Below are 23,835 nucleotides of genomic sequence, written 5' to 3' on the forward strand. Positions count from 1 at the left end.
GCGCGTAAAACGAAGAGTTTTTGCTTACGCACGAGGAACCGAATTTTCTTGTCCTCAGGCATACCGGTGTCCGGGCTGTGCAAGAGGCCGGAAATTACCTCGATGGAGCTTACGTGTTCTTTTTCAGTAGCTTCACTAGGATTTCCAAGAGAACGTCAGCCCTTTTGTTCTGTAAGCCACTTGTGAAGGCCTTCAATAAGGTCTTACGAAATCGGCGCCACGTTTGTATGTAAGAACCAAGTCAGAGCAGCGTCATCCAAAGGTAAATAGACATGCCGCAGCTTATCCTCGCTGTTCCAGCTGTTGAACGTAGCGGTCCTCTTGCAAGCCCCCAGACAGAATTCAGTTCTCAGCCAATGGTGTACAGAAAATCGGTACCTCCTTGGGCTGTTGATGTACTATAGCAGTTGACAATCCTCGGTCCGTCATGACGGGCAGAAGTGCGGATGGCAGCGGGCAGGTTTTGTAGTCTGAGGCGTGCTCGTTGGCGGGGGCGCAACGTTGGTGCTGTCTTCTGAGCTCTGGCTTGGATCACGGCGTCGTGGGTGCGTCAGGCACATGAACACAAAAGCACCTCCAACAGATGTGACGTTGTAGTACGGTGAAGAACACACAGCGAAATTGCGAATAACAAACCAAACTCTTTATTGGGCAAACTTGTGCCCACAAGAACAAGTGAAAATGCAACTGCAACGACAGCGAAGAGAGCAGTCGGCAATTGTCGAAAACTCATCAGCGAGTCCAGCATGTCAGCTTTTGTACATTACCCATCGAAGAGTCTAACATAACCGCGGGTGCCAGCGTGCTTTCAGAACATTATTTGGCAGTTCGCGTCCAGCAAGAAATCAGATAACACCATGCTCGGTGACAAGAGACAGCGGATGGAACTGCCGAAAACTTTAGAGAAACTTCCAATTGATTGAGGGCATTCTACGCCGACCAAGTCAGTATGATCATGGGGTGCACCGATGCGTGGGACTCCGAATCAATTTTGACATGCCCGGGTCCCCTAACAGGCACCCAATTCTCAGTAAGCAGGTGTTCTTGCATTCTACCCCCAACCAAATGCGGCCGCTGTGGCTTGGATATTAATCCGCGCTCTCGTGCTGATCAGTGCAGCAGCATAGCTATTACCCCACCAGCCGCGTATATTCTTTATTTACGCGTGAACACTACGAGCAGAAAGATGAACATATTTACTCAAAGCATCATCTAGTCTTAGTTCTCGCTTTGTCGCCTTTTATGCTCACAAGTATGGCAGTTGCAGTAGCGTTGTGTCTGCTCTCTATCGCCTTCTACTACCAGCTTAGACATCTTTCATAGGTTTACGCCTACTTTCTACGTCTGGCGCATGTGAACGGGCGAAAGCAGACGGGATCATAGAATATATTTCAGTGGTGTGTCAAGTGTTATCGCATAAAATAGGTCGTGGGTTATTATAGTTCAAAACGCCACGGCGGCCGCATTTCGATGGGCGTGAAATGCGAAAACACCCGTGTACTTAAATTTAGGTGCACGGTAAAGAAACCCAGGTGGTCGAACTTTCCGGAGGCCTCCACTACGGTGTGCCTCATAATCGGAAAGTTGTTTTGGCACGTAAAACCCCCTACTTTTTTTACTACAACTCAAACGGCATATATCAGCCACGCGCATAATAGTTTTACCTGCACATTCCTCTTCTGTATCGGGAAAAGGGTTTTCTTGATTGAAAACTTTTTTCGACGAACTCTCCACGTAGTGCTACACACCAGAAAGCTTCAATGAAGCTTGACTAGCCCTTCCTTCCGACAAGGTTTAACAGACCATGTAGAATTGTTACTTTTGTTGATGACACAAAAATATTAAAACAATACCGCACAAATTTAGTTGGAACCCAAATATTGAATTCGGCTTTGACGCATCAAATATTGTGTCTGCTCCTATTAGGTGTGGCAGAAGTATACAAATATATGTCTGCGTTGTACATAAATATGGCCGGTAACAGAGATGCTCTACCCTGTCGACGCTCTGGTAACACAAAGTCATCAGCAAAACATAATCAATGACGCTGAGTACTACTTAGCCGCGTGGAATTCATTCCTGCAATAACCAAATACTCGCGCAAGGAGACATATACGAAGATAGTAAGGGACGTGTTCAACCATAGGCAAACATTGACTATGAAAACAAAGAAAGAACTTGCTACAAAGTTTATGCAACCTAGAGAAAATTGCATGAAAAATAATATTATATTTGTATCTGTAATGGGAATCGCACTAGTCAGAAGTCAAATATGGTGTTCACCTAAATGCACAGTGTCCATAGTGATTTTAAAACAACGTTAAAACTTTTATTAATAATAAATTCCTACGACATTGAATCTGTATTTATTTCTGGCAGGCTCTGAATACTCCTAGTGAGAGTCCTGATGGCGCCATTATTGTTCTTTTGACGGACGGCGTGGAGAATCAGAAGCCCCACATTGACGACGTCTGGCCTCAACTGTTAGCGGGAAAAGTCCAAGTGGTGACAATGGCGATGGGTGACAAAGCTGAAGAGAAGCTTGAGAAACTGGCTGCGGAAACAAAAGGTCAAAGTTACTTTTTTCCTGACCGCCTTCAAAACTTGTCGAGAACCTACATCGAAGCCAACAGCTCGGCGCCTGAGCTCACATATCATGGGTTGGTGAGTATCCTGTTACCAACGAGCACACTGTACAACAAAAACAATATAACATATCCTCATGCTTTAAAGCCTTCGTGAAATATTCTCTGCGAAGGGAAATTTATATCTGTTCAGGGAAGCTCTCACACTCATTAGTATAGTTCAAATAAATTTAGATTAGTGTTCTCATTGTCCACATATTGACATAAATGAAGAAAGCTACACCTGGTAACGTAACATGAGGGTTTTGCCATGTTAATGATGCGGAGAGCAGCCATTATTCTAGTGTTCCCTATTTCAGGTGCTAAGTTAATATTGATAAATCCACTTGTTCTCTCTGTCTAGAGTCCTTATATCAAGGGCAGTCTCCTGGCCGAAGCAATTGCGGAAACCATATTTATGCGTGAAGATGAACATGTGCACTGTAGTGCACACGTTATTTATTGGTTAGCAAATAGTTCAGAATTGTTCGCGTTCATGTAAGCTCATGCAATGTTAAGCGAAACGCGTCCTTTTCCCGGTATCGTAAGATTTTTGGATTTTCTCGTAGTATTGACGGTGAAGGAAGCAACAAAACTCTGAGTGACAAAACTAGCGTTTTACTTTTTGACCCTGTGTTCTGAAAAAAAAAAAGGCTACGTGCAAGCTCAGTGAAAGTGGCAAAACAATCGGCGATCGTTGAAAATCTGATCTGCCTGTCAAGCACGTTCGCTTATATAATTGAGTGAACGAAGGATCCAGTGTAATCGCTGGCGGCCGCGTGTCGGCCTGGAAGTTCTACACAATGCGCGTCAAACATGTAAGCAGATTACACAAACTTCGGTCACAACAGACAGCAGGTAGAGCCGTGCATACCACTCGAGCAACTTGGGATGCGTGCGGGTGCATCATGCGCTGAGCAATAACGTTTGTTAGACGGTTGAAAACGGTCACTCGAAAAAATGAACAAGTACACGTGTTAATAACCCCTCTCAAGAAGATCGTTCCCATGCTACAAATGTCACAGGAGAGCCAAAACGAAAGGACAATTGTTAAAAAACGTCCAAAGTTAGAAAGTTCCAAAAAATGTTTGAACTTCAGCCATTTGAAATGCCGAAGCTCGTTAGCGCTGGCAGAACGGCGTAAGTCGCACAATATCCACTATTTCAAGCCGTGAACTGCACCAATTGATAGCGAAATGCCCTCTGGCACGACCTCATAGCCGACTGAGCCCATGCGCCACATGACCTGGTAGGATCAGAAATAGCGGCGTAAAAGCTTCTTACTGTGCCCTTGTCGGCGTATCGGCATGCAAAGCCAAACAGGGTCTCCAAGCTCATATTGCAGGTATCGTTCTCGAAGGATGTAGCGGCGGCTATTGGTCCTCTGCTGATTCTTGATAACTATGCGGGTGAACTGTCGGGCATCTTCCGAGTGCTGGAGATGGCGGTGACATCGAGATTCTCGATGTCAATGAAGTGCCACAGTATAGCGTGGAGAGTCGTCATGCGTTAATTCCGATAGCAATGTTGAACAGCGTCATTTTAGTGGATTCTTGCACTATCATGTTAAAGTAAAGATTACCTACGGCACGACTGCACCCGACGTCCCGTGCTCAACGTCGACGTACATTTTAGCATGTCGGCAAGAGATTTTTCAGCCGATCCGTAAGAGCATTCGTCTGTGGGTGGTACACAGTTGTCTACCACCCACAGACAGTTGTCTACCACCCACAGACAGTTGTCTACCACCCACTCTTGTGGCTAGTCTGGCAGCAGTACAGAATCGCTTGGGTGAGATCTTGTGTAAAGGCCGCGTTCCTATCGGTGATAGGGACTTTGAGGCGCCATGTCGCAGCAGGATATCCTCAAAGAAAAAAATTTTGCCATCTCGACTGCGCTACCTTTCGACAGAACTTGCGTTTCAGCGAAGCTTAGGCAGTCAGTTGCCACGACGATCTACTTATTTGCGGATATTGGCGCAGAAAAAGGTCTCAAGAAGTCGCATCCCGTTCTACTCAAATGCTCAGCAAGGAGGCTGGCCCTGTGGGTCCTGTTGGTGGTGCCCTGCGTCTCTGGCAGTCTCGGCATACCTTGACGAAGCAGGCAACGCCAGTGGAGAGGAGCAGAGAGCCATACCTTTTCTGTATCATCCATAGCGTCTGTGTGAATGCGAGGTGCTCTGCGGTCGCATTGTCTTTTAGGGCGGCCGCTACCTATAGACGCAGTGCTCGGGGAACGAGAAGGTAGTTGGCGGGGACGGGTGAGTTCTTCTTTATGAGTATGTTGTTTGCTAGCGAAAACTGAGATAATCAAGGCTAGAATCACCTAGGGACAACGCCAGTGTTTCCTTTCAAAACTCTACGAAGCTTTTTAGCTCTAGGTTTGCATGTCGATTTGCAGCGAAGCCCTCCGTGCTTATTATTCAAATGAAGGCATCGTCATGCTCGGCATCTTGCGGCGATGGGTCAATGGGGGGCATAATATGCAGTCGGCCTCAGAGTGTTTCCATCCCGACTTGTAGACGACGATGATGTCAAATTCCTGGAGTCTCACAGTTAATTGTGCAAGAGGTCCTGACTAGTCCTTTAATTTGGCCAGCCACCACAAGGCATGGTGCTCGCTAAAGACTTTGAAGGGCCTGCCTTATTGATAAGGACGGAATTTATGTGGTTGCTCAGCGGCTATGGTGTAGGGCCGCTGAGCACAAGGGCGCAGGACCGAATCCCGGCCACGGCGGGCGCAATTCGATGGGGGCGAAATGCGAAAACACCCGTGTGCTTAGATTTAGGTGCACGTTAAAGAACCCAGGGTGGCTGAAATCTCCGCAGTCCTCCAGTACGGCGTGCCTCATAATCAGAAAGTGGTTTTCGCACGTAAAACCCCATAATTTTTTTTTCTATCGCAAGGCAATACTTTTTGCGTCGTCTAATGAGTGACTTCTACTTTCGACAGTAACTGGCTAGCTGAAGCAAAGACCCTTTCAGAGCTGTCTGGCCTTTCGACTAGGACGGCTCTTATGCGTTATCTACTTGCGTCGGTGTGGATGTCGGCGTCAGCGTCCTCATCGAAGTGGCCTAGCACTGATGTTGAGTGCTGGCGCTGTTTAAACACTTGGAACGATTCGGCTTGCAGACACTTGCGGCTTGGAATCGATGTCTGATTTCGTGAGAAAACTTGATGAAGCGTTCTTGACGAAGCGCATGTGATAGGCACACGTGCTAAAGAATCTGCACGCGCCCTTCTTGTCGGCGGGCTTTCGGAAGTTCGCGAGGGTAGATATCTTCTTCAGATAAGGGCGTACTCCATAATTGCTGACGACGTGGCCAAGAACAGCAGCTCGGCCTAAGCGAGGCGGCCCTTTTCCGGCTTCAGAGTGAGCCCTGATAATTGATGGCCTCTAAGGCTGTCCAGAGCTGCCTAAGGTGATCGTTGAAATTCGCGGCGAAGTCAACGACGACGACACAGGCCTGCCACTTTAACCTTGTTAAACCGTGTCCATCACGCGCTGGGGTGTTGCAGCCGGCACAGAGAAAAGCCTGAGTGGCAGTACCTCGAACTCATAGAGGGCGTGGTTGTCCTTTCGCGATCTCCGTCACCGACTTCTATTTGCTAGTAGCGTCTTGAGATCCATCGACGGAATGCATTTAGCGTTGCAGAGCCAATCCAATGCGCCGTCTACTGTGGGAGGTGGTATACGTTCTCCCCAGTTCTCATTTGTTCAGCCAACGATAATCGACGTAAAAACGTAGGGTCCCTTCGTTTTTCATCACCAATACTACAGTAATTGCCAACGGGCTTTTCGACGGCTGGATGATGTCATCGTGCAGCATTTCGGCGACTTGTCGCCTTATAGCTTCAAGTTCTCACGTGGAAACGCGGTAAGGGCTCTCAAGGAGTGATCGATCGCACTTTTCGGTAATTATGCTACACTTTGCAACAGGTTTTTGTCGAATCTTCGATCACATTGAAAAGTAGTCTTTGTATCGCCGGAGAAGACCTGTGGTATGTGGCTGCATACTCATGGTAAGGCTCGAATTTATGTCCTAGTCTGGATCGAAAACTGTGGTCATCGAGATAGATGCGGTGAATTCGAGAAGAAAGACGCATTCTTTGTTGCCACATTTCCTTTGATGCACTCGATCTTTGTACTCTTGTTGATGTTCTGGTACTCCTGGCTGAATTTTGTCAACACCACTTTCGCTATCCGTCCTTGCCATCGAGCAATCCTTGTTGCGACGTAAATTTCGTGCTCGAGCAGTAGACGTTTGTCACCTTCCATGACGCCTTCTAGATCTACAGCTGTCTAGGCGCTGAGGGAAATGACAATGCTGTAGCAAGGCGGGATGCTAACTTTGAGCACGTTGTAGGCATGGTGACTTCGACCGTTCTCCGGCGGTATCGCTTGATCTTCGGATAGTGTGTCCGACTTCAACTTCAAGTCAATGATAACGCCCTATTGGTTCATGAACTCCATGCCAAGAATATCTCGTTAACACCCTTGCAAGATGCGAAAGGTGGTAGCGTAGGTGGTAGCGTAGCGACCGCGGTGTGTGTGATCGCTTCTGGCTGAGTTCAAGGCCGTGCCAGAGGTTCTGCTAGCTCCAGTGACAGCTGAATTTCCTCTAGGACAGCGTAAGCAATCGAACAAACTTGCGGCTGCGACGCTTGGAAAAACTTCCAGCGGTTTTCTCACAAAACTGCCTTTATTGTTTCCCATAAATCACCAGAGCCGTGTGATTGAAGGTCTGCGTTGTCTGGCGTGGAGCGGCAGTTATACTGCGTAGAACATACGCAAAGAGTTCTCTGATTTCCCGGTGCTGCCATTGAAAGCTCAGCTACGGACTTCGGCGGGTTAAGGATTAGTTCAGCGAAAAGGTCGTCCTTCACACCACGCACCGGAAAGCGAATCTTTTCCTCACACATGTCCGGGTTAGCGTGGCGGAACAGGCATGTCATCTCATTTTCGGCGATTGCAGTGCTCGCGTTTGTTTGGAAGCTGCGCACGGGATTCCAGTAGGGCCTCAGCTCTCTCTTTGCGGTCGACACTCGGGAAGGCATTCAAGAAACTGCTGTGGAAGAGCTAACGCATTGTCAAGATGGACTGGTGCTATTTAAACAACGTTCTGGCGGCATCTTCAAAGTGGAATAAAGTATAGCGCAGGTTATAGTTATGATTTCAGTGGTTGAATGTAGCGACTCTCGTACGTTTCCAGCCAACTTTCTCGGTCTTGAATTGAGGATCCGCTTATGGTCGCTGGTTCCCTAGGATACTGCAACACGACCAGGTGATGTGGAACTGGAGCTGTGATCGTGGCTGCTGTCGTGGCCATGCACTTCGTCTTCTCAGGTAGAAGTGCGTGCTCCGGGGGCAGTTGTTGTAGCTTGCGGCTTGCTCGAGTTTCCGGGACGACGTTGGTGCCTTCGCGGTCCGGGCTTCGATCACCGAGTGTCGGGAGCGTCTCGTACATGATCTATGCGCCCCTCCACCAAATGTCGCGTAGTAGTGACGTTGAAGAGAGTAGCAAACCTTTGAGTGACAAAACTAACGTTTTAGTGAGCAAACCTGTGCCCATATAAACGAGCTACCGTCAAAGCTCAACGAAAGCGGCGGCCACAGTCGGCGATCTTCGAAAATCTCATCTGCCGGCCAGGAGTGCCCGCTTCTATGCATGAGTCATCCAATGTTGCAAACTAATCGCTGGTACCCACGTGTTTTCCTAAACGTACGGCACAATTCGCGTCGCACATGCAATCAGATTACACAAGCTTGGGGACAATTCGCAGCAGATTGAAGCATCGGTAACATTCGGTAAGCATCAGATACATGCGCGCGGAAAGCACTGAGCGATAACACTTCTGAGATGGTGAAAAGTCATCCGAAAAAGATAAGTAAGTACGCGTGTCGATATCATGTATTGCCGCTGTGAAACTTGCATACGTTGCACATTTTTCTCTTATTTACTATCAGCGAGTAAAGTGTGCAGTTACAGCATTTACTGAAAACTACGCACACAAGTGCTCCAAAACATAACATTCGTGTACTTATACAAGCACCGTACAATTCAGTTCCCTGTCCTATGTAAAATATAGCTGGCACGAAATAATTTCGGCAAGCATCGTAGAGGGGTTGGGTGAACTTAAGGAGATGCGCATACTGCAATAGAGATGATGCGTTCTGGTCCTTTGCTATGTGCGAGATCTGAGCTGGTGCATTCCTCGTACCGGCTACGTTTCTTTAAGGCTCTTTCGCCCTACGTCGACACGACACCAATTTTTTTCTGCCGACGATTGGTGGGATTTTTTTCGATCCTCTCGGCACCCCTGTCATCATGCACGGACGTCAACAGTCTCTACACGGATCACTGAGGGGCCTTTCGGTGGTGCGAACAGACCCGTCCGCATGGCGTCGCGCAATTTGCTTTGCACACTGCAACGGCACGACCACACATGACTAAACAGGGCGGCGCCTTCGAGGCGAAACGTGGGCGCTTGGAATTTATGATGTCGTGTTCTTGCACTAGCTCGTAATATCGCGCCCAAGTTACCCATATTTTTGCTTTTCATTTCAGTAATAATAATTCGACAACAATCTATTAGGGACAAGTTGGCGCAGTTTGAGAGATATATTCTAGGTTACTTAGCCTATTAAACTAACAAAGGCAGCTATATAAGCTGGTTGTCAAAGGCAATGTATTATGAAGGCATTCTTGTTTTTTTCTTCTCCACATAAGGTACGGCAAGGCGCCTTTGTTTATATTCGCGCCGTTCAACATTGGCTCTAAATAAACGAGAAACCAACATTCTTGTTGAAACATGCACTGGCGGCTTCAATTGTCACAAAATGCTGCAAAACAAAATTTCCGCTTACAATCAGCGTCGCATAAACCAGACACGAGCTTATACAAGCGGCCATGTTTCGCAATTTGCCCTGACTGCTCATTTTCGTAGCAGGCTTTCACTTTCCCTGCCGTGTGGGGGCGCTGCCCACTTCTTGCGTGCGGACTGTGCGAAATCAAGCGCAGTCTAGTTCATCTTGCTCCTGGCAGAAGTGAACCCTATTGCTGGTTTGGTTCAGGCCCACAGTTATGGGTATACGTGCACGAATCCCACGGCTGCAGGTACGTTCTCCTCTTAGCAAAATCGGTACCACCTCTAACTCGACAGAACACTGGTCACAAGGACTGACGATTTTGCTTTTCAACTTAGGAAGTACGTTTCCATTATTTTGAGCGACTATCAAGTGTAAATAGAACCGCCGCAGCTGCGCCTGTGTCGTTGTCCGTGCAGTGTTTTCGCTCGGCGGCCGGCTTCACGAAGTCTGGCCTGACCACAGTCTGCGGAGTACTTTGCCGGTCTGGGTGCGACGAAATGCTGTCACAATGCGGCGACTCACTGACGTCGATCGCGTAGGCGACGTTGTAATTTAAAAAAGACAGTGCCTCTGCGACGCAGTCTCCTACAGCGTGGACGCCTCGTCGTGGGTGCACCTATAGTGAACGGCCCTCTAGCGTTCCGTGGCCTCAATGGTCAGCCAGCCATTTGGCAAAACTATAGCGGTAACATCCTTCATACTGCAAATTCGAAGCTGTGCTTGGCCTACCTTTCAACATCGACCATCACCCGAGGTCATAACTACAACAAATTGTTCGCCGCAGATGTTCACCCCGGATGATGCTGTTTTACATAGAAAAACGAAGCAGACCACTTCTTCAAAAACCCCTCATGTCACCATTTCTACATGTATTTGATTTAAAAGTTGTCATGTAGCATTCATAGCATCATAAGCAACTACGCACTGAAAGTAAGCCTATTTATTATACCAACCTCTAGCACTAGTTGCCCGAGCACCCTAAATATCAATGTCCTTGTGACTCGCAATGTCTACTGTAAGGAATTGTTCCAATGTTACGGTGCGAAAATTTGGCATATATTTTATTTTTTCGTTTATTTAAGATATATTACATGTCCTAATAGAGCCCTGCCTAAAGGGCATTCACAACATGCAAGAAGGTTTGGAGAGCTTAGAGTTCCAAATAATTGCCTGACTGAAACCCTCTAAGAGTTACATGAATAAAACATATAGAGATTGTGTGAATATTAAAGAATATTTGCACCAAGCGCTTCAAAGCACGAGGTCACTGTGATTGAATACTGGCCACGATGACCCAACTTGGATTGAAGAGAGATGCGATGGCAGCCGCGCACTTAGATTTAGGTGCACGTTAAAGCACCCCAGTGGGTCGAAATTCCCGGAGTGCTCCACAACGGTTTGGCACATTATTGAAAACGGTTTTGGCCCGTAAATCCCCTTTTATTTATTTTTTTTATTACGAGCACTCAAGATAAAACAGGGAAGGTAATAAAGTGCCATATATAAGAAGGGCTACAGAAAAGGATTCTAGACATTTGACACTCTGGTGTCAAGAAATTTTGTACTTGCACTGAAATACCATTTCTTGTGAGGGATATGCTTCCACCTATACTACATTTTTCTTCGTGCGTGTTTCTATTATCTTTTATTTTGTTATGTCTAATAAGATTAGCTGCCAACGTTTGGAAATATTGACGGCCACTAATTAGGATATTGGCCCAACCGTTTCGGGATGTACTGTTTTAATTCAAAACAATGAAAAATTATTGTACTATAAAGAAAAAGTCCAGCAGTCAATATGAGCCTTCTATCGACCCCCCTAGCGGGACCCTCCTACCTTCTGTAAAACCGATGTGGCAACTTGCCGTCGCAACGCATAGACACCCACTCTGCTAAGACGTCGACATGCAGCTTGTGCCAAATCCCTCCCAATCTGCTTGAAGCCGTCATGCCAGACATGGGTCCCCATCACCGCGTCGTGGTTGTCTTTCGCCCTTACGTCATTGACACTCTAGCAGTCAACAAAGCTAACAGCCGAACTTCAGCAGGCAAGAACTGCCGGTTTCATGAACAACTCAGTGAAAGAGGTCGTATGTGCCTATCGGTACTGATTGAAGCCCTCCTCACTGCGGGAACATAGTTCAGCGAACGTCTAGGAAACCGCAAACGAACGGTTACATTCACTCTAGCGCTTTGATCACACTATGGATGGATCACACTATGGACTATGGATGTCACGTTGGGCCACACTTACTGGGATGCCGTTCTCACGTTTGTCGCGCATGCCTATAACAGAAATACGTAAGCTACAACTCGGCTTTCGCTATTTATTTTCTACGCACGAGAGCCTTAGAACACAATAGACACTTTAGTCTGAACCAACAATGGATTCCCAAGTGTGTACTATACTGTCTAAAGCGGCCATATACGGAGAACACTGTCTCGCTTCCTTACCACCACAGCTCAGTGTAGCAAGAAGTTTGACGTCATATTATCTTGCAGATGCATCTTTTAAAGCGAAGCTTCATTTCCATCTTCTTTCGACTTTCCTACTGGTGCTGCTGCTGCTTCGGTGCGCTCCTCTGGGCTGCTGTGGCTGCTGCTGTAGGGCACACCGCATGCTCTGGCTGCCTGCGAACGATTAGCACACCCATAACTGATTATTCTTCGCGGTGTGCCTCACTGATAGAAATACCATTTCAATGGGTTTTTTATGGGGCACACATAAAATCGGGCACACACAACCTCAGAATAGCCGAAACGGAATCCGGTGATAAGGAAACGCGTGCCGAATGGTAAACACAATGTGACAAACGCAAAAGAACTTGCGACAAATAAAGACGTTAAGTATTATGTTTTTGTCGGTCCTTGTTTCTGTCATTTAGCGGTATGTAAGCTGTGTTACATTATACACTTTCGTTGAAGAATGTTTCCCAACTTTCTATCTCAAGAGAGAGCGACAACTTTAGTAACACACCAGTCAATGAACGTCAGCAGAGAAAGCCATCTCCTCTGTCACCCTAAGATGTCGGCGGGGATCACTTGAGACAAATCAGCAGCAAGGGGCTCAACGATTATGTCTTGCAGGGCGTTGGGGCCTGGGCTGTGGCACAAAGCCTCCCAGGATTCTAGAGTATGAGCTATCGTACTCATTCGGAGAGGTCCACATCATGTAATCAAATTTGCTGCCTCTTCACAAAACTTGTACTTTGACCCTAAAACTCCTGGATGCCCCTTGCTGTAGAGTACGTGGATTGCAAAAACCTCCGTCTGGAATTTCCTGCACATACCCTCCTCCTTTTTATTGAGCGTCCTGTCACCTCCCGTGTCAGTTTGTGGATATAGTCTGTCGTGTATTCTGATTTGCTGGTGAGCGCGAATATCCACTCTTCAATTCATTGTTTCGGTGACTTGGCAGCTTGCGGAAGTGAACCGGTAAGTAAGAACTCGGGTGAACGAATGACCCCCTTCCCTCTACGTGCCTCATGAGCTGGTGCCCAAATGTCAAACGAGCACAACCACCACGAGTCCTCCATTCTTCTTTAGTACACGGCTGGCAGACACCGTCGCTCTCCCCGGTTGATTGTTTCTTAGAGCGCTTCTGGCGTCGCTGATGATCACCATAACCCCCCTTTGGCTGGCGGTAAAGGCTATGGCCACTTTCTAATACTTTACCTTCTCGATTCCACTGGCTGTGGAGCACGCCATCGCAGTTCCGACTTCTCTAACCACCTGTGCCGCTTTGCTCTCTTATCCTGGAGCATCCGTATATAGTACCTCCTGTCGACCAATATACCTAGCTTGCAATGCTTTTGCCCTGTATTTACGCCCGCCTTCGTGAAAAACAGGGTTCATGTTTCAGGGCAGCGGAGGTATCTTTATCTAGTCCCCCGTCTCTCTCGGTAACGCTCTTTAGCACACTTGCTCATGTGTGGACTCGTAGCCCAATCTCTGATTTTTTTCTCCCTGTTTTTTATTCGAATAGCATTGATGCTACGCCCTAACGCCGCCTCACTGTGTTCGAGAGTGTTCGATACCTGTAGCTTCACAAGTGTGCCGGTAGACCCGCTCAGGGCAGTGTGAGCACCACCTTGACACTTTTCAAGATTTCACTGAGTTTTACTGCGTTAAGTTCGAGGTGGAGTGCCACGTACACTATCCTACTGATTATTATGGCTTGCATGAGTATCTGGTGATGTGTCTCCCCCTTCCCACCTTGCCTGTTCGCTCTTCGTATTATCATACAACATGTTTGACTTGAACTGGCTTCTAACCTAGGAAGCGTTTCATAATTCTCCCAGTAATCAACGTATGTGGCCTAGTTTAGATTCTGAATTTCCCCCAACTGATCAAAAATCTCAACATCGCAATGCTGAAGGTGGTCCGTGATAACACCAAGCCCTGCTGCGTCCCCCTGTTGCCCAGTTGAATGTTCTCAAGGTACTCTTCCCCATCTTGAGAGTGTCTTTTCTATTCGTAGGAAATTTAAGAGGAAGGAAGAGAGCGTTGTGGATCACAGATCGATATTTTAATCAAAATGAGGTGAAAGAAATGGAGCTAGGCTGGTCGCGTTACGCGTAGGTTAGATAAGCTGTGGACCGTTAGGGTTACAGAATGAATGCGTAGAGAAAAGAAACGCAGTCGCGGACGGCGAAATAATATGTGGGTTAATTTCGTCATTGAGCTTGTAGCGACCGTGTGTCCCTGCTTTAACCGCGCTTCTCGGAAAGCCGGTTTTACTCACTTTGGGGGGTCGTTATCCTCTGCTGTAAGTTGGAATCGAGGAACTCCCCTACTGGGGCGTTACCACAGCCGCAAACCTTGTTTTACTTTCGAATAAAACCCAGTTGGCTATCAGTCTTCAAGTTACGAAAACATCTCTTTCTTGCCTCCACTAAGCCGACCTTCCAACAAGTGGTGACACAGGGGATTGACGTTTTTTAAACACTAGTTATGAACGATGCTGCTGCTACTCATACTCACAAAAACGACGCCACGATTGCGTCTCCTGCCATCGCCGCAGAGCTTCAGCTTCCCAGTTTCTGGCCTAAGAATTCTTGAGTTTCAGGTACGCAGCTAGAGACCCATTTTCATCTTCGGTACACCACTTCGCAGGCAGTAAAGTTCATGCATGTCCTCGTCACGCTACCGTATGATAATGCCCATGTCATAAACGACTTCATTGCGGGTACGCCTTCGGCCGCAGCATACGAAGACATGCGGTCAAGGACGCTAGATGTCGAAATCCGGCGCTTGCACACATTGGTGTTCGTGACCCCCGACGTCCCCTTTGCCATTCTGGAAGCCGACTTCCTCAGCCATTTCAAACTTGGTGTATTCGTGATCGGCGCATAAAGTATAGCATCGCATCTTTCGATGTACTTGGCCTTTGTGCAACCAAAAATAATCTGGCTTCAGTAAATTTCGGCCGCTCTCAAAGTACATGATACTTGCTGAGACCTGCAACCCACGAGGCCCCGAAACGATGCACTGCCCGTGAAACACAAGGTAACGCATCGTGTTGCACCCACCGGACCACCTGTATTCCCCCGGCCACCAAGGCTTGCTGAACAGAGGTTGGAAGTCACCCACTGGGAGTTCGAACATATCCTTCAGCTAGGCATTGTCTGTTCTTCCTCCAACAATCAGTCTTTACATCTCAAATCCCCAACTGCTTCCAAAGCAGGACCGTGGTGATTGGCGGTCTTTTGGTGAATACTGAGCTTCGAATGCCGTCACTACACCCCATCAATATCCCCTTCTCCACATACATGACTTAGGCACTTGTCTCACCGGTACCAAAACATACAGCAAGCTTTTTGATGGCCGCATACCACCAAATTCCTGTCAAACCCAGCGACACACCGAAGACACCAATAACTACTCAATTTGGCCTATTTGAGTTTGTCCATATGATTTAGGGTTTGAAGAATGCGTCGCAAACTATTCAAAGGTCCATGGACGAGGTTACACGCGGACTCCCTTTCATTTTCATCTACCTTGAGGACATTATCTTCATAAGCCACACAGCCAGAGAGGACAAAGAGCACGTTCGTTTCCTATTCGAATGACTGGATGAACACGGCTAGTCCTAAAGACCAAGAAATGCGTTTGCGGAGTTCAAGCCATGGATTTGCTCGGCCATCGCATTTCACCTCAAGGCATCATCAAGCCACTGGAATCCCCGCTGGGGTTAATCGAGCACTTCCCGTCTGCAACCTCCATCACACACGATCTGAAGTGAGGGCGCGGCAACGACGGTGGACGAAGAGAGAACCCACACAAACACATGGCGGAGAGTGAACCCACACAGAGGCCGCATGTGTGTGTGTGTGTTCACTCTTCGTCCACCGTCGTTGTTTCGCCTTCAGTTCATATTGTCACGTGGTCGTGACGTCAAAGAACACAGTAGCAGTACTGTGAAAAGCAAAACTAACTTTTATTGGGCGAACCTGTGCCCACAAAACAGACTACACTTAAAGCACGAGAGCGGCGAACACAGTCGGCGATCGTCGAAAATCTGATCAGCGGGTCAAGCGTGTGTGCTTTAGAGAGCAGTCGTCGAATGTTCCAGACTAATCGTTCGGACCCGCGTGCCTTCCACAAAGTTCTGCACCATTCGCGTCAGGTGATGAAATCAGATAACATAACGTTCGACGACAACAGATAGTGGATAGAAGCATCGATAACAATCCAGAAGCTTCGGATACATACAGGCGCGTCCCACGCTGTGCGATTACATTTGTTAGGCTGCGAAACGTGCTTGCCCGATAAAGATAAGTATACGTGTCAATGTGATGCTTAACCAATACCTCCAATTATCCATTCTTACGTCGTATCCTTCAGAGAGTTGCGAGAGTTTCTGGGGCTCATAAATTTTCACAGACGCTTTGCCATCCTGTGCGCAAGATCTTCAGCCGCTTACCCACCTGCTGCTTCGTGACTCCAAGAAACTGCGTACCTTTTGTGGTTTTCGCGCAATTATGTGCGTCGTGAACCACATCGTTCACGCCGCACATGCAATGCACTGTCATGCACACGCGCACTCAGTTGGCTGCAACGCCCCCTTTGATAGTATGTATATATAAGAGTGGGTTCCGTTCAATAAAGCACTTCTTGACGCACATGATTGCTTGCAAACCACATGGTGTCAGAAGTGGTCGGACTGCGGCTGATGTACGCAGCCGGTGAAGGAAAAGTGGACGGTCAGCAAGCCAACAAGGATGGCTCGAAGGGCCGAACTTGTACGAGAATGGAAAACGGGGAACAGCGCCATCAGACCAGCCCACCAGTCACCACGCTACTGCCATCGCCGACAGTCCTGGACACCACAGGAGACGTATGGCAAAGTTGGAAGACGTGGCGCCGGGAGTTTGAGCTCTTCGCAACGGCAACGTACCTAAACCAGCAACCCAAAGAGGTACAGGCAACCACATTTCTGATGATTATCGGAGAGAACGCGCGCAAGACGTATAGCACTTTTGCTTTTGCACCGGATGAAGACAAGTCGGACGCAGAAGTCCTGAAGCTTAAATTTGAGGCCTTTTACAAGCCCGCACTAAACCTAGCCTATAACGAGTTTCGTTTTGGAAAGCGTGACCAATATGAGGGCAAAAGCTTCAACGACTGGTCAAAAGACCTACGAGTGCTAGCAAAAAATTGCGAGTTTGGGGAACACGAAGAGCGCTTGCTCAGAAGCCGTATTATTCTCGGAATAAGAGACAAAAAGCTGCAAGAAAAGCTCGTGTGTGAAAATGCTTCATATGCAAAGACGGTAGAAATGTGCCGCTCGCGAGAACATGGCAAGGAACAGTGCGAAGAAATATAGGCACGCCCCAAAAGCCATTACGCTGCCGAGATAAACGCAGTATCTCAGGCAGAAGGTCGGCGTTGCACGAAGTACGTAAAGGTTCATCAGACTAACCATGTCTGCCCCGCAAAAGAACGCACTTGCAGAAAATACGACGGAAGGAATCGCTTCGCCATAGCCTGCAAAAAGCTGCCCGAAAAATTTTACTAAAGAGAGCAAAAGGTAGCATCTATTGAAACCCAAGACGGTGAAACGCTAGGCGAGTTCTGGTTGGAAACAGTGTCTCATGCACGTGGGAAAGACTATTGCTGGACGGCTACCATTCAGATAGAAGGAAAACCAGTTTATTGCAAGCTGGACACAGGCGCGACCTGCTCAATTATTTCACGCAGCCAGTTGCAGAAAGTAACCAACAAGCAGCCACACGAATGTAACGTAGTTTTAAACACGTTCTTTGGCTTCCAGAAAAAAGCAACGAAACAAATTCGTCTCCATGTTGCAACGAGAGGAAGCAAGATTAAGATATACTTTTTTGTTGTGGAAGACGAAGTTGCCGTGACATTGAGAGGCGCAGTTGCTGAAGAGTTAGGCTTACTCCTAAGAGTCTCTTCTGTCGAGCAACTAGAGCTTTACGATGCTCCGAAGCCTTACGAAGACATGTTTGAGGGCCTAGGTGAATTGGCGGGTGCGGTTTACCACTTGAAACTCAAGCCTGGTTCCCAGGGAGCGGTGAAAGCAGCACGGAGAATTTCAATAGCATTGAAAAGCAAGGTTAAAGCAGAGCTAGACCACATGGAGACATGGGGAGTGATAGCGCAAGTGACAGAGCCGACGGAGTGGGCCAGCAACATGGTCGTCGTCACTAAAGGAGAGAAGGTACCAATTTGCCTAGACCCCTCTGATCTGAACAAAGCACTGCTTCGCGAGCACTATCCAATGCCGACATTGGAAGACATAGCAACTTCGATCAGCGGCGCGCAGTACTTTACAACTTTGGATGCAGCCTCGGGTTCCTCGCAAATCAAGCTAGATGAAGCGAGCTCGAAAATCTGCAGAATGAGCACTCCCTATGGCTGTTACAGGTTTTTACGCATGCCGTTTGGGATCTCGTCCGCACCGGAAATATTTCAGCGTGCCATGCACTGGATACTAGAAGGCATCAAAGGCGCAGCCGCCGTCATGCACGATATTCTAGTGTGGGGCAGAACGAAAGCGAGCATGACATCAACCTTGTCAACGTCCTGCGACAATGCCAAGAGCACAACCTAAAATTGAATAGAAAGAAATGCCGCTTTTTACAGGAATCTGTGCGGTACTTGGGACACGTTCTGACACGTGACGGGCTGAGTTTCGATCCACAGCGGCTAGACGACGCATTGCAAGTCCAGACGCCAAGCAACCACAAGGAGATGCAGACGTTTCTGGGCATGGTAAATTTTGACTCCCGCTTTGTTCCGAATATGTCAATCCTAACGGCGCCGCATAGAGAACTCCTAAAGAAGGATGTCGCGTGGGTTTAGGAAGACCGTCAAGAAGCAAGCTTCAAGGCTCTACAGGAAGCGCTTGCCCCAGCTCCTGTATTAAGCTACTACCGGAAGGGTGAACCGATCAGGCTATCGGTAGACGCCAGCCAGACCAGAATTGGTGCAGTTTTTATACAGGATGGGCCTCCGTTAGCGTACTCTTCACATTCGCTGACAGAAACGCAGCAAAAGGTATGCTCAGATTCGAAAAGAGATGCTGGCAATCGTTCACGTCTGTGAAAGATTCCATGACTGTCTTTTCGAGTAGCGCGAAGAATCGGATCGTAAGCCACTAAAAATGATATTTAAGAAGCCGTTATGCCAATGTCCTCTACGACTTCAGCGCATGCGCCTCAGCTTACAAAGGTGCCCAAAAGTCGTAAAATACACTCCTAGAAAGCAGCTGTTTGTCTCTGACGCTTTATCGCGATTCCCGAGCAAAGCGCTGCTGAAAGAGCAGTGCCTGAATTTCCATATGAATACGATTGCTTGCCTTCAGGTTTCAGACGGTCGGCTGAGCCAAGTTCTCCAAGAGACCGACGAGGACCCGGTTATGGTGCAACTTTGCCAGCATGCTAGAACGCAGTGGGCGGACAGCAAAGCTGATATCAGTGGCGAACTACGTTGCTACTGGAGCTTCAGTGATAAGCTACATACGCAGGACGGCCTCGTGTTTCGGAGCAACCGCCTCATCATTCCTGCCAAGATGCGCAGAGAAGTACTCGCCTGCCTTCATACTGCGCAGACAGGAGCAGACAAGATTAATGCACGTGCCCGAACGGTGCTCTTTTGACCTTCTATAAACAGTGATAGAGAAGAAGTTGCCCCACGCTGCGAGACCTGCCAGAAACACAAACCATACCTTTCACTGGTATTCGGAGCATGACCAGCTCTTCGAGGAAGCGAAAACGCAATTGGGGACTGCAGCGATGCTGATTTCATCCGTTGCCCGACGTGCCAACTCGCCCTGGGGTAGACGTATCGAGCGTGTCAATTTGTGCAGTACAGCAGCAGCACGATGGCACAAGCCGAAGGTCGCTGAGCTTTTTCTCAAAGCGCCTGAAACCTACAGAAGCTCGCAACAACGCCTTTGAGAGGGATGTTGGCCTTTTATTGCGCTGTCAAGCATCTCTGTTTCTTTTACTTGAAATTTGTAATGTTCACATTCTGACTGATCACAAGCCATTAGCTTTCAATTTCTAATACATTTCCTCGTACTCAGAACATGAGCTTCGACAACTTCACTTATCGGAATTTTCTGTGGGCATCTGCCACACATCTGGGACATAAAGTCGGTCATCTGATGCAATGTCACGGATGGGTGCTGTGTCTCCTGGACCTTTCATTCTCCAACCCCCTTGCAAAACGATCCGGAACTGGTCCGATTGTGGGACGGAGGCTCACCTCTCCGGCTTGCGGAGGGGCCGCTTCCTTACACAACATTGGCCACGGGTGGCACACCCAGGCAGCTCCAGTTCAAGCCCCTGCAATTTCGGCGGCCGATATTTGATTCAGTCCACGGGCTAAGCCATCCCGACATAAAAGCAACACAGAGGCTTATCGCAGGCAGCTTCATCTCGCCAGGGATCAACAAAGGTATTCTAAGATGTTCGAGAGGCTGCAAGCCTCTCAGGCCGTGAAGGTGACCTGGCACATGCGTTTAGTGGCAGCCATTTAGACCAGCGCAGCACCGTTTCGATCACGTGCATTTAAACTTGGTGGGGCCTCTTCTGCGCTGCCAAGGTTTCAAGTACCTCCTCATGTGGGTCGCCCGGTGTTCAAGGTGGCCTTAGAGGACCCCTCTATGAGGCGTCATGGCTGAAACACTGGCGGAAGCATTTATTGCCACGTGGGTACCGCAGTTCGGTTGCCCGTTGCGCATAACCACTGACCGAGGCCAGCAATTTCAATGCTCCGTCCTTTTCTGCCCTGGCGAGACTGCTCGACATGCGCCTTAATACTACCGCGGCTTACCACCTACAGAGCAATGCCATTCAACAACAAATTCGATTGCTCCCTCTGTCCGCGCCTCCCGCTGACTTAATAGCCGATTGTTCTCCTCTCTGACCTGAGACATGGAGATTGGGGCGTGTAATTCTGAATTATCGCCCCCTCTGCAGTCCGCGAGGCGTCTAGCTCCGGTTACACTTATGTACCTGTTCCAACTTTTATTTAACAGTTCCGTATTAGCTGCAGACTTTCTTTACACGGCAGCTCTTTCTTACACGCCCGTTCTTCCGGTGAAAGTCGCCGCGCCTGGGCTCGTACCAGGGTGGGACCGCGCAAACGAGTATGGCGAAACATGAAACCGAATGCTGAGGGCAGTGGAGGATGAAATACACGATGAAGAAAGTGCAGAGGAGGCTGCAGCGGGACGATGAGAAGGAAGCGGAAGGGGGTATTGCGAAATTGTGAGAAAAAGCGCGTAGTGTGGTGATCATAGATAGTAGATGGCGCCAGAGTCGCACGCGGCAACGGGTCGGTCTGTCGGCGGCGGCTGCCGTGAATTGCGCCCACGCCTCATCCACGCGCTGGTTCACGGGATCTCCGCATTAGCGATCCATTCGCGCTTCACTTCGCTCCAATGTAAACGTGCTGCACCAGGCTTCGCTAGCTAATGTATTGTCAAAACACGTATAGAGTTGCACTGAAATTTCGCATTGCTTCTTATATACAGTGATCATTTAATAATTTTAGAAGTTTCCGTCTAGGCGAAGTTGTTTTACCTTGCATGGCAATATGTTATTTCTTAACATGCATAATTTTTATTGTCCTTGTGTATTTTGCTCGCGTAACAAGAACTAGGTGTCAACTTGGCACCACTTCTACTACTGCGGAAATACTGCGGAAATAGTTCATGCTTGTTACCACCTCTACGGGGGGTGGCGGATGCCGTAGCTTCTAAGATAGCCGCTTGTTTGGCCGTCACAGTCAATGTGGGGCGCTGCTGCAGTTCCCATCTGGGTGACGCTGTTGCACTGCGAATTCGGGGCGCAGCACTAAAGAATCACTTGAGTTGCGTAAGGCGTTACTTGCGCCTTACGCAACTCTTCTACTTCAACTACTGCGGAAATACTGCGGAAATAGTTCATGCTCGTTACCGCCTCTACGGGGGGTGGCGGATGCCGTAGCTTCTAAGATAGCCGCTTGTTTGGCCGTCACAGTCAATGTGGAGCGCTGCTGCAGTTCCCATCTGGGTGACGCTGTTGCACTGCGAATTCGGGGCGCAGCACTAAAGAATCACTTGAGTTGCGTAAGGCGTTACTTGCGGAATATTCAAGTTTGTGTAAAGGGAATAGTTGTTACCACAGAACAACGGCGAGACAGTGGTTACGGCGGTTGTATGACCGAGACGGCACGCTTCCTACAGCATCCGTTCAACGCGTGTTTAGGACACGCCCATTGTAGGCTCTACGTAGATAGTGAACAAGCATAAGCGAGAGAAAGACGGATTTTGACGTTATCTGGAACTGAGTGTAGTGCACTTTCACGTGCCAGTGTCATTGTCATGGGGTCTACATTCATGTAGCCATGGTATTTGCACTGCAGCGCTGAAATCTCAAAGTTTATTCGAGCTTGCCCTGCCACTAAACAGTGCAAGGTCACCCGGCTTCTTCTTAACTTTAGCTTCTACCACCAAAGAACTGACTCAACTTGGTTCATCTGGAATGCTGCGTTGTACGAAACACGGCGCGAACAAAACCAGAAACGGCCACATGACGAACGCGAAAAACGTCTTTAAATATACTTGGTTTTCGCATAAAGGAAGTAGGCGTGGCAGAGGTTGCAGAGGAACAAATATTTATACATAACGGTAATGGATAATATTATTAAATAATAAGCTTGGGTTGCTATGCTGCGAGACGGAGGTGTGATTCCGGCATCGCTCCCGCATTTCTTTTCTTGTTGAAGAGGTCCGGAACGAGGTGAATTAGGAACGTACATACCCATACTACAAAATCCCTGGAGTGAGGAAAAATATAGTTCGTGCAAGAAACAGCGGAAAACCACCGTCAACGAGTGTGTATAAACAAGTAGACGAACGCTAATTCAAACTGCGTATTTTAATAATGGGATACTAAGGAAACACTAAATGTCCTGAAACGGATAGCTTATTCTTTCAAAACACCAGGTGCCAATTTTATAGAAATCAGTTGCACGTTAGGAGGCCTAATTTTTGTCAATAGATTGGCTAAGATTTGCTGCCAAAATCCTAGTGCTTGCTCGTCCGGGTGACGTGGCGGATTTGGTAGTAGTTTTTTTTTTTTACATTTGTAGTGTTCTAGCATGGTAAGTATTCTAAAACTTGGCAAGTTCTATATGTGCATTATTTATTGTTCTGTGGAGTACATCTTTCCCGTTAAAATATAAAAGGGCCCGAATATGCTCAATCAAAATCATGGCTTCATTGGTAGCTGGCACAGGAATTCTTAGGCGGAGTCGCCAGCTGTCTGCATTTGGTTCGTGGTTTCTAGTTTACCAAGCCATTCTCAAAGTGACGGTGGATTCTTCACTGTTAAAAATTTAAAAGGATAATTTTTAAAGGAACTGATCGGTTTTTCTCGTGTATGTTTCTTTAAGGTTATTAGGTGCTTGAAAGCATTCATTAGCTGCAGTGATGGAAGTTAGGAGTCGTTTGCTGATCAAATGCGTCATTTCATAAAAAGCAGACGCGTTGACCAGCGCATCTGTGAAGGTGCAATAGTCGTGCCTATGCATAAAAAACAGTCGTTCATGTCTGGATTGACTGCAGCGGCATGAGGGCCAGCGCAGATCGGTTGCGTTAGGATATGTGCGCCTCGACGAGCAACATTGGTTTACCTTGGCCGACGAAAGCGCCATCGCGTCGCCTCGTAGGTTGTATGTAAGTCGTGGTTTACTACGTTTCCACGTATCTTAGGTTGAGAAATTGAATTACGTCAGTAAATTCATTCCGTCACATGGAGAGCCTGGGTATGCGTGGTTCGAAAATTTTTTGCCGCTGTGATCTTTACGAAGACGCTTGAA

At 47.9% G+C, this 23,835-nt stretch overlaps 1 protein-coding gene across 4 annotated transcripts in view; it reads left to right on the plus strand.

Moving 5' to 3' along the window:
• The window catches only part of LOC139061301 (calcium-activated chloride channel regulator 1-like), a 228,341-nt gene that overhangs the window by 103,249 nt on the left and 101,257 nt on the right, over positions 1 to 23,835 (plus strand). For all 4 annotated transcript variants that reach the window (XM_070541077.1, XM_070541078.1, XM_070541079.1 and 1 more), the window contains one exon: positions 2,380 to 2,664. In XM_070541077.1, coding sequence (XP_070397178.1) covers positions 2,380 to 2,664 — 285 coding nt within the window. The remainder of the gene's footprint in view (positions 1 to 2,379; positions 2,665 to 23,835) is intronic.

This window comes from Dermacentor albipictus, chromosome 6 (genome assembly GCF_038994185.2).
Source record: "Dermacentor albipictus isolate Rhodes 1998 colony chromosome 6, USDA_Dalb.pri_finalv2, whole genome shotgun sequence".
Classification (NCBI taxonomy): Eukaryota; Metazoa; Arthropoda; class Arachnida; order Ixodida; family Ixodidae; genus Dermacentor; species Dermacentor albipictus.